We start from the raw sequence: 16,862 nt of genomic DNA, 5'->3' as shown, positions 1-16,862 counted from the left end.
GGGACCGACTGTACCACACACTTACAATCATTAAAATATTCTGGTTTGGATTAACTCAACCAAAGACCACCCCATTCTCCAAGCAATTCAAAACACTTGTGTATCCTTGTAGCCCAGCAGCAAAGGTGGGGAAGCAGCAGGGGGGCCAGTCCTGAGGACACTGTAAGACCCACCAGGATTTCACTGACTGACTCTTTCTCCTTGCCTATAACATTTACTGATGCAATTCTTATTTGAAGGACCCTCTCCTTCCGTATGTCCTTGTGTGCCAACTACGGTCGTCAGGCGGCCTTCTGTCGGCTATCCCATCATTTAGGGTGGCCTGTTGGCATTGGCCAGAGCCCAGATCTTTTCCATCTTGGCTCCGCCTCTGTGGAATAGGGTCTCTGAAGAGCTGAGGGGGGTCCGCCTCCTTGGACATCTTCAGGAGGTGCTGCAAGGCCTGCCTGTTTGCCGTGGCTTTTGAGGAGGGGTTGAATGGCAGGCATCTTTTAAGGGGGAGAGGAACAGGGAGAAATTTGGGGTTGGTGATTTTTTTAAACTATTATTGTAAGCTGCTGGAACCACAAGGGAAGAAGAAGAAGAGGAGGAGGAGGAGGAGGAGGAGATTGGATTTATACCTCAACCTTCATTTGGAGTCCACAAGGAAAGAAGAAGAGGAGGAGGAGGAGGAGGAGGAGGAGGAGATTGGATTTATACCCCAACCTTCATTTGGAGTCCACAAGGGGAGAAGAAGAAGAAGAGGAGGAGGAGGAGGAGGAGGAGATTGGATTTATACCCCAACCTTCACTTGGAGTCCACGAGGGAAGAAGAAGAGAAGGAGGAGGAGGAGATTGGATTTATACCCCAACCTTCACTTGGAGTTTCAGAGCAGCTTACAATCGCCTTTCCCTTCCCCTCCCCACAACAGACACCCTGTGGGGCTGAGAGAGCTCTTTTGAGAACTGCTCTTGAGAGAATAGCTCTGAAATAACTTGTGACTGACCCAAGGTTACACCAGCAGCTGCATGTGGAGGAGTGGGGAAATCAAACCTGGTTCTCCCGGATTAGAGTCTGCGGTCTTAACCACTACACCAAACTGGCAGGACATAAATGTTTTAATAAAGAAATAAATAAAAAAAATTGCTGTCCAAGCCTGCTGACTCATCAAATTATTTGAAATAAATAAAGAATACAGCTCCAGACTACTTTTGGGAGGTGGGATGGAGGTTGCTGGCGCTGAGAGTTGAGGCGGGTGCCTCTGTTGGCTTGCCAAACACAGAGCTTATAGGCGTGAGCTGCCTGCTGCTGGCTTAACGGAGATGACCTTCCCTTCCCCAAGGGAACTGACACCACACTAAGATATGCTCACTGGCTAAACAAGGCAGGACTGGCTTTCTTTTAAGGTCTCTCACCCAGGTCCTGGCCATGTGCACGTTCATTCCCTTGCACATAAAGCAAGGAATACCCAAAGTACATGACTCTTGTTCCAGGCGGACACTGGGGCTCTTCTGTGGTTTGGCTGTGCCGAGTCACAAGGAAGCCGTGAGCTACGGAAGGAGCGCCTGGTGCACCCATCGGCCCCGGCACGCCTTCTGGGCCAGGTGGACCAGGAAAACCTCTGGGGCCTGTAAGACAGCAAGCGTATTTCTAAAATGAGTCGACAGGATCAATAAAGTATTAGCTCTCAGACACAGTTGTTGTATATTAGGTAAAGGTTCCCTTGCTCGAAAGCCAGTCGAATCCGACTCTAGGGTTGCGGTGCTCATCTCCGTTTCAAAGCCGAAGAGCCAGCGCTGTCCGAAGATGTTTCCGTGGTCATGTGGCCGGCATGACTAAACACCAAGGCGCAAGGAACGCTGTTACCTTCCCACCGAAGTGGTACCTATTTATCTACTTGCCATTTCTTGCTTTCGAACTGCTAGGTTGGCAGGAGCTGGGGCCAGAGACGGGAGCTCACTCCGTCATGCGGCACACTCGGGTCTCGAACTGCTGAACTACTGACCTTCCACAGCCTACAGTTCAGCGTCTTAACCACTTGAGCCACCGCAGCTCCTTGTTGTATATTACTGCACAGGATATTTCATATACTTAAGCAAATAAGTATTTGTACCCCACCCTTCACTACTCGAAGGAGTCTCAGAGTGGCTTACAATCTCCTTTCCGTTTCCCTCCCCACAACAGACACCCTGTGAGGTAGGTGGGGCTGAGAGAGCTCTTTCGAGAACTGCTTGTGAGAGAGAATATCTCTGAGAGAACTTGTGACTGCCCCAAGGTCACACCAGCAGCTGCATGTGAAGGAGTGGAGAATGAAACCCGGTTCTCCCAGATTAGAGTCTGCACTCCTAACCACTACACCAAACTGGCTTTCTACATTATTAATAGATTATATATGTTCTTTTTACACTAACAAATAAAGGGTTGTTTTCAGTTTATCAAGGTCTTTGTTAAGCTTCAAGGCAATAATGAATGCAAAGCCTTTTCATTTCCCTAAAGACAGGATAGCTAATCCTTTCTCCCCAGGCAAGTTCTAACCGACAGCAGTATCTGAACTTTTACATCAAATTACAGGAATCTGAACATTTCGGTTGGATTTGAACACATCAGCATTTTCACACAGATCTATGACACAAAACTGACGCGCACAAATCACTCTGTCCTTCATCTGTACATCGACAGCTTGGCAGTGACAATCAGGCAGTACAACTGCTGGTGCTGTCCCTGTAGTTGTCCCTGCACAACTCATGGGGCAACAGGCTGTCCCTAAGAATCATCTGGAGATTCCAAATATCTTGCAACAGCCCCTTGCCAATTTAAAATAGCAACAGGAACAGCTCTAGCTGTAGTGGAGAAAACATGGAAACACCCTTTTTGTCAGGTGCTCCCAAGATCTTGAAGAAAAAGTCAGTCGCTTGGAAGATTCCAAATGTCTTAACTCTTACAGACATTTCTGTAAGTGTTCAGGCTAGGGTTGGATAAAGACTGAATTGGCAATTTCTACCGATTTCCCCTTCCTGCCTCAGACACAGTCCTGTTGTTCTTTGGGGTTCCCCATCCCACAGAGCAACATTTTGTGGAGGTCCACAGGTTGCGCTGGGAGACAGGAAACTTCCGTTCCACCTCTGGACAAGTCTGGATCCAGTCCCTACATCTGGCAACCAACTTCTTACTAAACGGTAGGGGACTGAGAAATACCTTTCCTACAGAATATGGTTCTTCCCAGAAACAGAGGAAGGCTACCTGGGCTTACCTGTGGGGCCAGCAGGACCAGATTCTCCTTTCTGACCGGGGCTGCCATCAAATCCTGGGATCCCGGGGGGACCAGGCACCCCCACGGATCCTGTTACACCTGTTAAAAACAAATACATGTTATTTGGACCGATTAATGGAATTATTCTATTTGGAATATGGCATAGAACTGGTGACATGGCCTCCCTTTGAGAAAAACCAGAGTTCCCCTTCCTGGGGGAGTTGATGTGAGATGCACAAATTCTTTCACAATTCAGAAGAAGATGAGATTGAATTTATACCCCACCCTTCACTTGGAGTCTCAGAGCAGTTTACAAACTCCTTCCCCTTCCCCTCCCCACAACAGGCACCCTGCGAGGTAGGTGGGGCTGAGAGAGAGCTTTCGAGGACTGCCCTTGAGAGAACAGCTCTGAAAGAACTTATGACTGACCCAAGGTCACATCAGCAGCTGCAAGTGGAGGAGTGGGGAATCAAACCTGGTTCTCCCAGATTAGAGTCTGTGCACTTAACCAGTACATCAAACCACTACACCAAATTCACTGGATAATCTTACTGTAATGGGGACTACTGTATTGGGAATGGAAGAAATACTTAAGCTTGCATTTTTAAAATGTTGTCGATTGCTATGAGGCAGTAGGAAAAGAGGAAGACCCAACATGAGATGGATGGACTCGATAAAGCAAGCCACGGCCTTCAGTTTGCAAGACCCGAGCAAGGCTGTTAACAATAGGACATTTTGGCCCCGGTCACACGAAAGGTTTTGGGCCAGGAGAGGGACGAATCGGGGGCGCAGCAAACGGGCGCGATCCCACCGCAACATCTGGGAAACGTTGCGCACCCGTCCCCGATCCGGCCTTTCAGGCCGAAAAGCCGCATCTAAAATAAACCACCTACGGAGGTGGACTTACCAGCACGGCCGCATCAAGCGCGGCCGTGGGATCGCCGGCGCGTCCTTCTGCCAGCGCATCCAAGACCCCTGGCCGAACTGTGCATGCTCACACATGCGCACTTTGCCCGCGCTCCCCCCCACCGTGTGGCAGGGACCTTTGGAGGTCATTAATTCACAACTAGGGTTGGCAGCTCCAGTTGGGAAACAGCTGGAGATTTTAGGGGTGGAGCCTGAGGAAGGCGGGGTTTGGGGAGAGGAGGGACTTCAGTGGGGTCGAATGCCACACCACAGAGTCCACCTTCCAAAGTGGCCACTTTCTCCTGGGGAACTGATCTCTGCCGCCTGGAGATCAGCGGTAATCCTAGCAGCTGCAGGGAATGTATTTTTAAAAAATAAAGGAAGAGCCCAAAAGGGCTCAGAATGCCACCGCCGGAGGGAAGGGCTCCTGCCTTCCACCCCAAGCCATTTCCCTGCACTGAAACAAAGCTGCGGGGAGTTATTCCCCCATCTTTGCTGCTTCATGTGCCTCAGCAGCATTCCAAACCCATTGTGGCTCTCCTTTATTTTTAAAAAGCCATTCCCCACAGTTAAATCCCTGGCATCTTCAGTCAAAACGTAGCATAGCAAGCGGTGCGACAGAGCTCTACCTGAGACCCTGGAGAGCTGCTGCCATTCAGAGGAGACAGACCTGACCTTGGTAGACCGAGGTTCTGACTCCAGATTGGAGCAGCGTTTGCCATCTCGCCTGAGCCAAGTCAATGGACCGACACACAGAAGCTACACACCGGATGGTTCACGGGCACCATTCTTTTGCCATCTAGAGGCATTCATAGAGTACCTCACCTTGTTGCCCTTTTGGGCCTGGAGGACCACTAAATCCTTTGGGCCCAACTGGACCTTGAGGACCTGGTAAACCCGGTTCTCCTTTCAGAAGCTGAGCGGGACCCGGAGGACCTGGTGGGCCCGGGAAACCTGTCAGAACGAAAGAGGTAAACAACTAGAGAAAATAGTTATGGATGCAGAACGGCAGTCAAAGCCCATTTGACATATACGCTAGATCAACAACCAATGGAGTGCATGTGGGGGATGACTCTACTCTGAATTAGGATTATTCCCACTCCGTCAGGGACCCTTCTTGCAAAATAATAGCGTGCCCCAGAGGTTGGGGAACCATGTGGCACGGAGAACATGACCAGCGTCAAAGATTAAAACTTTTATTAATAATAATAAAAAGGAAAAGTTCACAAGCATACTTCAGCAGCACAGAACAGCAAATGGAAACAAGAGAAACTGGGAATAAACGCAGTCCTTCTGCCCCTGTTCTAAACCACATGCCTCAACCTAGATGTTAACGTGAGGCAGGGTGGCAGAGGCCCCTTGAGATGGGACATATAAACATTGGCATTCAGTAGATTTCAACCAGAGCTGTTTTCCTGTTCCCTAACGGTTTTTAAAATAGCCCAAGTTTACAAGGTCCTGCCATACCTTTAGCACCAGGAGTCCCTTGATCTCCTTGTTCACCTTTGAGTCCGGAGAAGCCCGAAGAACCTTTTGGACCTGAAGAAGGAGGACATCTTCAATCACCTACCCCTTTTTTAAATATATATATATATTCCACCCTACTTACCTTCCTGTCCCAATACTAAATAGTTAAGCCACAAGCAGATCCCAAATGTACTTCTAACCATGTCCCAACCATGTACTTCCAACCAGATCCCAAATGTACTTCCAACCAATAGTCATCATATGACTATTCAGGGATGAACTTACCAGGAACTTTGCCTCTTACCGCCTGCTCTCCTGAGGGCCATCAACAGCCAGGAGCAAGCTGAACTCGCTGAGGCTGGTAGCTCCACAGGGGCTGCTTGGGTTTGACCCAGCCAAAGGCAACATGGCAGAGCTGGCCAGTGGGACGGAATGCAGTGACCCCCATGGGGCTCTCAGCTTGTTTCTGGGCTGCTTTAAGGTTCTGATCCAGCCCGCTGAATATCAACATAAGGCCACAAGAGAAGCCATGTTGGGTCAGGCCAATGGCCCATCCAGTCCAACACTCTGTGTCACACAGTGGCCAAAACCCAGGTGCCATCAGGAGGTCCACCAACGGGGCCAGAACTCCAGAATCCCTCCCACTGTTGCCCCCTGAGCACCAAGAATACAGAGCATCACTGCCCCAGACATAAGAACATAAGAGGAGCCATGTTGGATCAGGCCGGTGGCCCATCCCGTCCAACACTCTGTGTCACACAGTGGCCAAAACCCAGGGGCCATCGGGAGGTCCACCAATGGGGCCAGAACTCTAGAAGCCCTCCCCCTGTTGCCCCCCCACACACCAGGAATACAGAGCATCACTGCCCCAGACCAGGGAAGTGATTTGCGATTATGCCATGAATTTATCAATAAAAGTGCTTACTGTTATATTATTTTAGCCCTGACCTAGATGGGCCAGACTAACCTGATCTTGTCAGATGTCAGGAAGGTAAGCAGGGCCAGCCCTGGTTAGTACTTGGATGGGAGACCACCTAGGAAGTCCAGGGTTGCTAAACAGAGGCAGGCAATGGCAGAACCACCCCTGAATATCTCTTGCCTTGAAAAGCCTACAGAGTTGCCATAAGTTGACTGTGAGTTGACACTGCTTCACACACACACACACACACACACACACTACATTATTTTAGACGGCTTCCAGCTGCTTACATTAAGTGAGAAAAGGAACAGAAAAGAATTTATTTTTTCATTCATGGAACGAAATAGTGCTTGCAGGAACCCAGGGTTTCCCATGCTGCTGTTGGTACTATTGCTACATCTATCTGATTAGTACTAATGGGAAGAGACACCGGAATTTTGTCCTTTTGCTGAAAGATATACGAATTAGGAAACGAGAAGAGCACTAGCGTACGTTATTTTGTCATGCCACACAGTGCTAGGATAATCTTCCATTTATGTTTCAAAGATAATTCGAAGGAATGGATATTTCCACCATGGCCAAACCCCCCTCCCCGGGGGAGACCAGGTTTACCTATATTTTATGCCTACCTGGAGGGCCTGGAATTCCGGGGGGTCCCATGTCACCTTTTGCACCATCAGATCCAGGAAAGCCAGCATTTCCCTGCACAACACACAAAAAAACCCAGCCCTCAGTTGTGTCACCCAAGCCCCTTTGCAGAGAGATGTAGTGCCAGGTGCACATAGATCCTCTAAATTCAAAAGCAACTAAATGGAGCTATGTTTAGAAGATAAGTTCTGGTCTCTGCTGGGTGGCCTTCAGCCACGCCCGTGCCAGGTGCAAAGGAGATGGAGATCACAGGAGAACGCATGTGCGAGAGGAATCCAAATTCTGCACTTGAAGACATGGCTCTGATGCTTCCCATCTGCTTTGTGAAGTTCATCATCCATGGCAAAGGTGGGCTTTGGCCAGAGGAGCGTGCTCAGCAACAGGGAAGAGGCTCAAAATGGCCATACAGGGAAGGGAGAAGTAGTTCCGAAGGTACAAAAGCTTCGCCACCTGACCCTGATCCACCCAAGGTCCCTTCCAAGCTAACTAGTCTCTAATAAGGAGGAAGAGGAGGAGGAGGAGGAAGAGAAGAAGAGAAGAAGAGGAGGAGGAGGAGGAAGGAGATTGGATTTATACCTCGCTCTTCATTCAGAGTCTCAGAGCCCTTCACAATCTCCCTTCCCCTTTCCACAACAGACACCCAGTGAGGTAGGTGGGGCTAAGAGAGCTCTTTCGAGAACTGCCCTTGCAAGAACAGCTCTGAGAGAACTGTGACTGACCCAAGGTCACATCAGCAGCTGCATGTGGAGGAGTGGGGGAATCAAACCTCCCAGATTACAGTCCGCGCTTTTAACCACTACACCAAACTGGCTCTTGACTACTCTGTGCATAGAATGCTTTTGTGTAAGGTGTGTACCACCTGCACGGTTTCAAGGATGCTGGCCCAGAGTAGAGTATTTATCGTCTGTCGAATATTCATTCTTGAAAAATAATAAAGTTCACCACTATGCAACTCTGCCATAATCTGCTGCTAGGATCAAGAACTCAGTTGTGCCCCTAAAAAAAACCAACTTACGGTGAGTCCTTGAGCTCCTGGGTCACCTTTGGCTCCTGCCCTTCCTGTTGTCCCCGGCCAACCTGGGGTTCCCTTTTCTCCTTTTTCCCCTGACAGTCCAGGAACTCCCGGAGATCCAGGTGGTCCAGGTTGCCCTAAAGAAGGGTGGACAAATGATTACTTACTTACGGGGCTCTTTTTGTAGCAGGAACTCCTTTGCATATTAGGCCACACACCCCTCTAATGTAGCCAATCCCCCAAGAGCCTACAGAGCTCTTCTTACAGGAGCTACTGTAAGCTTGTGGAGGATTGGCTACATTAGGGGTGTGTCGCTTAATATGTAAATGAGTACCTGCTACAAAAAGAGCCTACTTATGTTTATTAGCTTCTATGACCAAAGGTCTTAAGCTCAATTATAAAAGATGAATACACAACGTTAGCCTCATCATACGGACTTTACAATAAAAGTTTACAGTCAAAGTAATCAAATCTAAAAGATCTAAAATGTTAAAACAGAAGTCATTAATAAAACTATAATTCATTTAAATATTCATTTAAATCATAACAAATGGGTGCATACCAAATTCTGTTACCGTTGGGTCAAGACAGATTTTTGTCACTTTACAGATGAAACTATCATTAAAAATTGAGTAACCGAATAAGTGGTTTCAGGATTAGTATCTGCCAATAGATAGGGGACCACCCAGAGTTCAGTAGGTAATCGGTGTTTGGTAAGAACTGGAGTGATCCAAATTGATCTAGGAGTCGACCACTGATGACATAGTAATAGAAGATGGCCAAGTCCACAGCTCCAGTCTCACAGTTACATAAGCGATCCGAGTATGGGACTTTAGAAAAGCGACCTGTTCACTCAGCAGTGGGAAAAGAGTTAAGCCTGGCAAGAGTGAAAACACATCCATAACTAGGTATTTTTAGGGATCTAGTATATGGAGGAAGAGATTCCGGAGGAGGAATGACAAATAATTTATTGGCAACATAAAGATGCGGCATTAGTTAGTTCTGTGGGTTAAAGGACCCAACAGCCCTGAGATACACCAGCATATTGTCCCAGAGAGGTTAACGGTGATTATTTGGGAAGCAAGATGTACCAACTATAATCTTCCACCACAAACAGAGGGGGAATTTAAAATCAAAATGGACAAAATCAACAAATGTTTCTTTTTCCAGGGTTGGCTGTTATATTTATTTTTATTTTTATTTATTTTTTGAGATTTTTATCCCGCCCTACCCGGTGGCTCAGGGCTGCTAACAACAAGTTTAAAAATTGGGTACAATAAAACCATATTTCATAGATAATAAAATCTGGTGCTACAAACGTCTACATAGAATTTACAAAAAAACACAGCTACTTGTTGTTATAAAAACAACAACAATACATGATGTAATTTTAAAAGTCCCCTCTTAGGTTAGACATTTGTTCATAGATGAAGATGGGTAGCCGTGTTAGTCTGCAGCAGTAGAAAAGAATAAGAGTCTGGGAGCACCTTAAAGACTAACAAAACTTGTGGCCGGGTAGGAGCTTTCGTGAGTCACTGCTCACTGCTTCAGATGCAGCTAGAATGTGAGTCCATCTGTCCTATATATTGGAAAGTGGAGTGATTTCAGATGTCAATTAGCAGGCAAATGAGAATAGGAGGTGTGATTGGATTAGGTGGGATACACAGAGAGGTAGCAGGCATGGAGAAATCAGCTTTGGTAATGAGACAGGAAACCTAGGTCTCGATTCAACCCAGGTAGATGCATTGTCTTGAGCTTCGTTATCAGTTGCAATTCAGCAGTCTCTCTTTCTAATCTCCCTTTGAAATTCCTTTGTAAGAAAAGTATTTCAAAGGGAGATTAGAAAGAGAGACTGCTGAATTGCAACTGATAACAAAGCTCAAGACGATGCATCCACCTGGACTGAATCGAGACCTAGGTTTCCTGCCTCATTACCAAGGCTGAGTTCTCTACGTCTGCTACCTCTCTGCATATCACACCTAATCCAATCACACTGCCATTGTCGTTCGCCCGCTAATTGCATTTGCCATCTGAAACCACTCCACTTTCCAATATATAGGACAGATGGACTCACATTCTAGCTTCACTTATTCCTTGTGTACAAAAATGTCTTCAGTCATGATTAGTGCAATGAACAAACTACATTTTCTAGTGCTCTTGTAAACAAATTAAAATTCAGTCTGCTTTAAGAAGGAACTGAACAATGACACGGGGGGGGAGAGAAATGGATGCTGCTGGGCTGAGCAGACAATAAACCTTTACATGTGGTAGTCATTGCCCATTAAATTTCCCCAATCTGGATGTTAACTACAGTTCCCTTACCTTGAATCCCCGGTCGACCTTGAGGCCCCCGGTCTCCCTTAGGTCCTTCCGTGACTCTGCCCGGTAATCCGGGAATGCCCGGCTGGCCTTGGGGACCCTGCGGACCCCCAAATCCTGGTTCCCCTTTTCCACCAGGAATCCCCGGACTTCCTGGGGCTCCCGGGAAGCCCAAGTCTCCTTTTGTACCTAAGATTTAAAACAACACTAATTTTGGTTACATAAACCATGTCTAGAATTTTAAAAAAAGAAAAAGTAGACATGCCATTCCGTAAGGATAAAATTCACGAGGACGACAAAGTAGAGATGTAAAATTTCCAGAAATTTTGAAGCTCCCCTGCACAGAACAAAATACTTTTCATCACTGGTGTTATGCACAGGGTCATTCTGCAGAAGAAGTGGCTCTTCGTTATACATTTCAACTCTGAAGACTCCCACCACTCAGGCACACATCGGACTTCTTTCTGAGAAGAGATGTGTACACTTGTTGTGCGTACTGACACACACACACATTAGTCATGGTGGGTGGGGTGGGGTGGGGGTGTAAGAGCTTGCCGTCAACCATGCTGCTCACTCCCCCCCAAGGGTTGCCAAGTCGTTCTGACTCACTGGCCAGACAGCGTCGATTCGGTCCTGGAGCTGCCGAGGGACGTGTTCGAACACACGCTTTGCGCACGCGTGCGCCAGAACATCACAGCAAGTGACGCACGACGTAGAGTACGTTGGGGCCACGCCCCCAATGTGCTCTATGTGGTTGCGTCACTTCCTGTGACGCACCCACGCTGCGCTTCGGGGGGGGGCGGGGTTCCCCCTGGGGCCCGATTCCGCGGTGGCGGAAATCGGGCCTCCAAAGCGGGGGTTTACCTGCACCCCACCCCCACTTGGCAGCCCTAGCCATCAACCATGCTGCTCACTCCCCCCACACACATGTTCAGCCTCCCCAGAATGTTGTGTGGATCCATGCCACGGTAACTTCAAGTCTAGACTACTGGGTTTGCCCTTGAAGATCCCTTGGACACTCCACCTGATGCAGAATGGAGTATGCCTGATCTAAGTCCCTCGGTTAACAGTTCCTGAGTTCAATTCAAGGTGCCGGTTCTTACCTACAAAACTCTAGGCCTAGGACCTGCTTACATACAGGACTACCTCTCTTGATATGTTTCACTGAGACATCTTTGCTAGTCTGAGCAAAGCCTCCTGAAGGTGCCACCCTAGAAACGGGTAAGAACAGCAGTGCCCTGTACCCAAGCTGTCTCCGTTGTGGCCTCCACCTGATGGAAAGCCCCACTGATAAGGCCAGGAAACTTCCCACATTTCAATCATGTCACAGAATGTATAAAACGAAATCGTTCCAGACGGCATTTGCTTAGAGGGAACAGGGAAGCAGTAAAGCGGAATTCTGCATTTCTGTACAGGGAACAGAGACGGAATTTTAACTGCCTCTGAAACACATCTGAGCAAAGCCTCCTGAAGGTGCCACCCTAGAAACGGGTAAGAACAACAGTGCCCTGTACCCAAGCTGTCTTCGTTGTGGCCTCCACCTGATGGAAAGTCCCGCTGATAAGGCCAGGAAACGTCCCACATTTCAATCATGTCACAAAATGTATAAAACGAAATCGTTCCAGATGGCATTTGTTTAGAGGGAACAGGGAAGCAGTAAAGCGGAATTCTGCATTTCTGTACAGGGAATAGAGACGGAATTTTAGCTGCCTCTGAAACTGTTAGGCAGTTACATCAAAATGTCTGTGCTGTTGCAATCTTGAGTATGCTGTTCAGGTGTGTATCTGTAAGCTGCAAACCTACAATGATGCAGCAGCAGCAGAAATGGAAGAAGAAGCAGAAGACAGCCAGTTCCACTGTGGGCCTGACAGAAGCCCTCCGGGGGCTTGATCTGGCCCCCGGATCGCATGTTTGACACCTCGGCTATATTGCTTACTAGATGTACTACACCCTCTGTAGTTCAGCGTCCTCTAATTGTGAAATCCGGTCTATGCAATGTTATTATACTGCTTCGATTCCACTGTTCTTTCATTTGTAATCTGCCTTGTCAAAATGAGAAAGGCGGATGACAAAGAAAGTAAACTGATCAATAAACAAATGCCGAAAAGGGCCGATCGTGGTTAAAAAGGATGCCCAGAACAGAAGAAACGGGTCTGAAGAAATGCAAGAAAGACAGTTTATTATTCACATCCTGGTGTCTCACTAGGGTTGCCAGCTCCAGGCTGGAGACTCCTGGAGATCTGGGGATGGAGCCTAGAGAGGGCAGGGAGGAACCTCAATGGGGTACAACACCATAGAGTCCACCCTCCAAGGCATCCATTTTCTCCGAGGGAACTGAACACTGTGGTCTGGAGATGAGTTGAAATTCCGGGAGATCCCCAGGTCCCACCTGGAGGCTGGCATCCCGATGTCTCACTCATCAGGAAGACTTCTAGCCTTGCCGGCTCGAGCCCTGAGCACCCCTTACTACCTCTGGTGGCCCGAGTCTATTGCCAGTACAAGGGGTTCTAGATGGGTGCAAGTGTGGCAGCGGGTGTGGTGGGACTGGCAACACGATTCAACTGCTGCTGAGGCGTGTCCAGCAGCCTCTGCTACCAAAGGGCCTTCTGTGGGGGCAGCAGACACAGAGGCCTGCCCATTAAGGCTGCCTGCATCCTCGTCTCTCTTGCTCCTTCTTTCTCCCTTTCTGCTGAACACACCCTAACCCTCTCTCTCTGAAGATGATGCCTTCCAGATTTTGGAGTCCCTGGGCTGTCCCTTTGGACTGCCCTTACTGCCTGACACTTGAATTCATGTCTTCCTGCCTGTTCTCTCTTTTGCCCTTGACATACCTCATGACTATTGCCTTGGTAACTCCACTGGCTTTCAGTGCGCTCCCGCAGGAAATGACCCCTGCCCGAGCCTATTGCTAGTACAAGGGGTTCCAGATGGGTGCACGTGTGGAAGCGGGTGTGGTGGGACTGGCCACACGATTCAACTGCTCCTGAGGCGTGTCCAGCAGCCTCTGCTACCAAAGGGCCTTCTATGGGGGCAGCAGACACAGAGGGCAGCCCTGACCATTACAGCTGCCTGCATCCTCGTCTCCCTTGCCCCTTCTTTCTCCTTTTCTGCTGAACACACCCTAACCCTCTCTCTCTGAAGATGATGCCTTCTGGATTTTGGAGTCCCTGGCCTGTCTCTCTGGACTGCCCTTACTGCCTGACACTTTAATTCATGTCTTCCTGCCTGTTCTCTCCTTTGCCCTTGACCTACCTCCTAACTATTGCCTTGGTAACTCCACTGGCTTTCAGAGAATCATAGAGTTGGAAGGTCATCTAGTCCAACCCACTGCACAACGCAGGGAATTCACAAATACCTCCCCCTCCACACCCGCAGTGACTCCAGAAGATGACAAAGAACCCTCCAGGATCTTCCCGGCCAAACTGGCCTGGAGAAAAATTGCTTCTGTACCTCAAAGTGTCGATCAGCATTTCCCTGGGTGTGTAAGAAAGGACCACAAGAACTAAGCAACTGAGGCAACCTGTCCTGCCCTCCTTCTCATGATCTGCCTAAGTTCACAGAATCAGCATTGCTGTCAGATGGCCATCGAGCCTCTGTTTGAAAACCTCCAGAGGAGAGCCCACCACCTCCCAAGGAAGCCTGTTCCACTGAGAAACCGCTCTGTCAGGAAGTTCTTCCTAATGTTTAGCTGAAAACTCTTTTGAATTAATTTCACCCTGTTGGTTCTGGTCTGACCTTCTGGGGCAACAGAACTAGCCAAGACCCACTTTTGCTCATGCCTTTGCTGCCAGGACTACCCTTTCCAATTCTTGCCAATCAGCAACTTAAAAAAAAAAGAAGTCAATAATTCTGCTTGATGTTCTATCACCCTGGATCTGAAAAGCACACAACACACATCTTCCTGACAGGCAGGTGTGACAAAGTATTTAAAATGTATCCCAATTACAACTTCCTGATAGCATCCATCTAATCAGGAGACCTATATTTCAGATGACCACATGGCTGGCTATTTATTCGGCAATACCGGCTTTACATCCAGTGCTGTTCATATTACCTTTCTCTCCTTTTTCACCTGGGAGACCAGGAAGTCCTCTGCCTGGAAGACCTGCAAAGACAAAGGGAGCCATACTGAGAAAATGCAACAATAATTAGCCCTCATTCACAAATCACGTTATGGGCAATGCTCCCTCTAAGCTGTGGAGTCTTGTGAGCAAAAATTCCACTGTGTGGGCTACTGGCATTAAAGCTGTGAGCGAGCGATTTGGCTACTGCATAAGTTAGTTTGCTCTGGAGCCATCTCTTCCTGAGCTAAGACAAAAATCTGGGAGCTGGAGGCTAAAAACCTGTAAACTAGGCTCACACTATCTCAGTTTAGTGGGAACACTGGTAACGTATGGGCGTCGTGTGCTGTCAAGTTCCTTCCAACCTATGCTGACCCTATGAATTAATTACCTCCAAAATGTCCTATCATAAAAGGCCCTGCTCATGTCTTGCAAACTGAAGGCCATATGGCAATACTCAGGTTATGGGAATTTTATGGTAGTTGGATATTAGGTAGCTACCGTAGTTAGACATTAGATTAAATCTGCTTTTAATGTAATTAATTAATTAATTGATTGATTTGATTTTTGCCCCGCCTTCCCTGCCGAGGCAGGCTCAGGGCGGCTGACGCGAGAGAACAACAGATGAAACAACAGTACAAATAACAATATGAAACACAATATAAAACCTGTGTTTTTAAAAAACAATTTTGGAATATTGTAAAGGTGTACTTTTTTTGTATGACGGGTCTAAGGGCCGTAACAATAAACTGAACTGAACTGAAACTGAAGGCCACGGCTTCCTTTGATTGAGTCAATCCATCTCATGTTGGGTCTTCCTCTCTTCCTGCTGCCTTCTACTTTTCCCAGCATGATTGTCTTTTCCAGTGAGTCTTGTCGTACTGGATGGCCTGTTTAGTCAGTTTAGTCTTGCAGGAAATGCCAAAGTCTGGATGACTGGAAATACACCGCTACCCTAGAACTGCCATCCAAAACATTTCAGCAGAACTATATGAAAGCCACCTGGAGTTCCACAATGGAAAAAGGTGGGATACACAAACAGGTATTTGGCTCAGGTGTTGGGAGAGTGTGGCTTGCACTAAGAGCACGTCCGAGAAGGTTAAGTGTACTGAACTGCCCCCGTAGTTAGCGCTGCTTGTCTAGATACCTTCCCATTGATTTCCTTGAATAACCTTCCACTCTTTTCAATAATGACAGGGCCAATCCTTGTGCATGTATGTAACTTTTCAATGGTGTTGAGAATTTGTAGGAAATCTATGGGAACTAACTGGTATGGGTGTTCAGTCACTCAGTTACGGTGTTCAGTCAGTGTTTAATTACTATAACAACATCTTATATACAAGAAGATGGAAGGAAGGGGATGGCTTACCTGCGTCACCCTTTACACCAGGGGAGCCTGGGATGCCATCATAGCCAGCCTGTCCTTTTTCTCCAGGGGTCCCAGGAAAACCCTGGCGCCCAATGTCACCTGCAAAGGATCGAGATTTTTGTCACTGAGCTTTCCGCACTTCTCTTGGTGTCCAGTTAACAGGACACTCTCACCGCCTTTAATTTAAAATGCAGTTAAGTGGTTAAAATGCAGTTAAGTGGTTAAGACGCTGAACTGCAGGCTGTGGAAGGTCGGTAGTTCAGCAGCTCGAGACCCGAGTGTGCCGCATGACGGAGTAAGCTCCTGTCTCTAGTTCCAGCTCCTGCCAACCTAGCAGTTCGAAAGCAAGAAATTGCAAGTAGATAAATAGGTACCACTTCGGTGGGAAGGTAACAGCGTTCCGTGTGCCTTGGTGTTTAGTCATGCCGGCCACATGACCACGGAAACGTCTTCGGACAGCGCTGGCTCTTCGGCTTTGAAACGGAGATGAGCACCGCAACCCTAGAGTCGGACTCGACTGGCTTTCGAGCAAGGGAAACCTTTACCTTTACCTTTATTTATAGGCAGCCATTGTGAGGACTCCTGAATTCATGCTACATATGTGAAGGACAGGTTGGATATCTCCACTTCTGTAAAAAATCAGCTCAGCGTGTAACAGAAGGCAATCCTGGGTTCCCCTCAGAATGTTTATAATGAATAAGAAGCAGCTATGTCTTGTTGATTAAAAATTAACAACAACAACAACAATAATAATAGTAATATAACTATATCCCACTTGAGTGAAAAAAAGTCCTGGGAGAAGGCAGAATGTATTTTTTTACATTTCATGTAACTAAGCAGACATGAAGTTGGTTCCCATAAGGTGCAGTATAATGCCTTAGACTTTGGAATCCAGTTGTGAGCAAAGTATGAATTCTAAAAGGATAACTGCA

General features: G+C 47.7%; 1 protein-coding gene across 1 annotated transcript in view; it reads right to left on the bottom strand.

Moving 5' to 3' along the window:
• Positions 1 to 16,862, bottom strand: part of LOC107120742 (collagen alpha-1(IV) chain-like) — a gene marked incomplete at its 5' end in the record, with an annotated part of 105,721 nt that overhangs the window by 11,176 nt on the left and 77,683 nt on the right. The window contains 9 exon segments of the mRNA XM_015423513.1: positions 1,395 to 1,607; positions 3,230 to 3,328; positions 4,961 to 5,089; positions 5,603 to 5,674; positions 7,151 to 7,223; positions 8,185 to 8,318; positions 10,504 to 10,689; positions 14,555 to 14,605; positions 15,931 to 16,029. Coding sequence (XP_015278999.1) covers positions 1,395 to 1,607; positions 3,230 to 3,328; positions 4,961 to 5,089; positions 5,603 to 5,674; positions 7,151 to 7,223; positions 8,185 to 8,318; positions 10,504 to 10,689; positions 14,555 to 14,605; positions 15,931 to 16,029 — 1,056 coding nt within the window.

Source organism: Gekko japonicus, unplaced genomic scaffold (assembly GCF_001447785.1).
Source record: "Gekko japonicus isolate JY-2015 unplaced genomic scaffold, Gekko_japonicus_V1.1 scaffold2882, whole genome shotgun sequence".
In the NCBI taxonomy this organism is placed as follows: domain Eukaryota; kingdom Metazoa; phylum Chordata; class Lepidosauria; order Squamata; family Gekkonidae; genus Gekko; species Gekko japonicus.
This window is presented reverse-complemented; position numbering and strand designations above follow the sequence as displayed.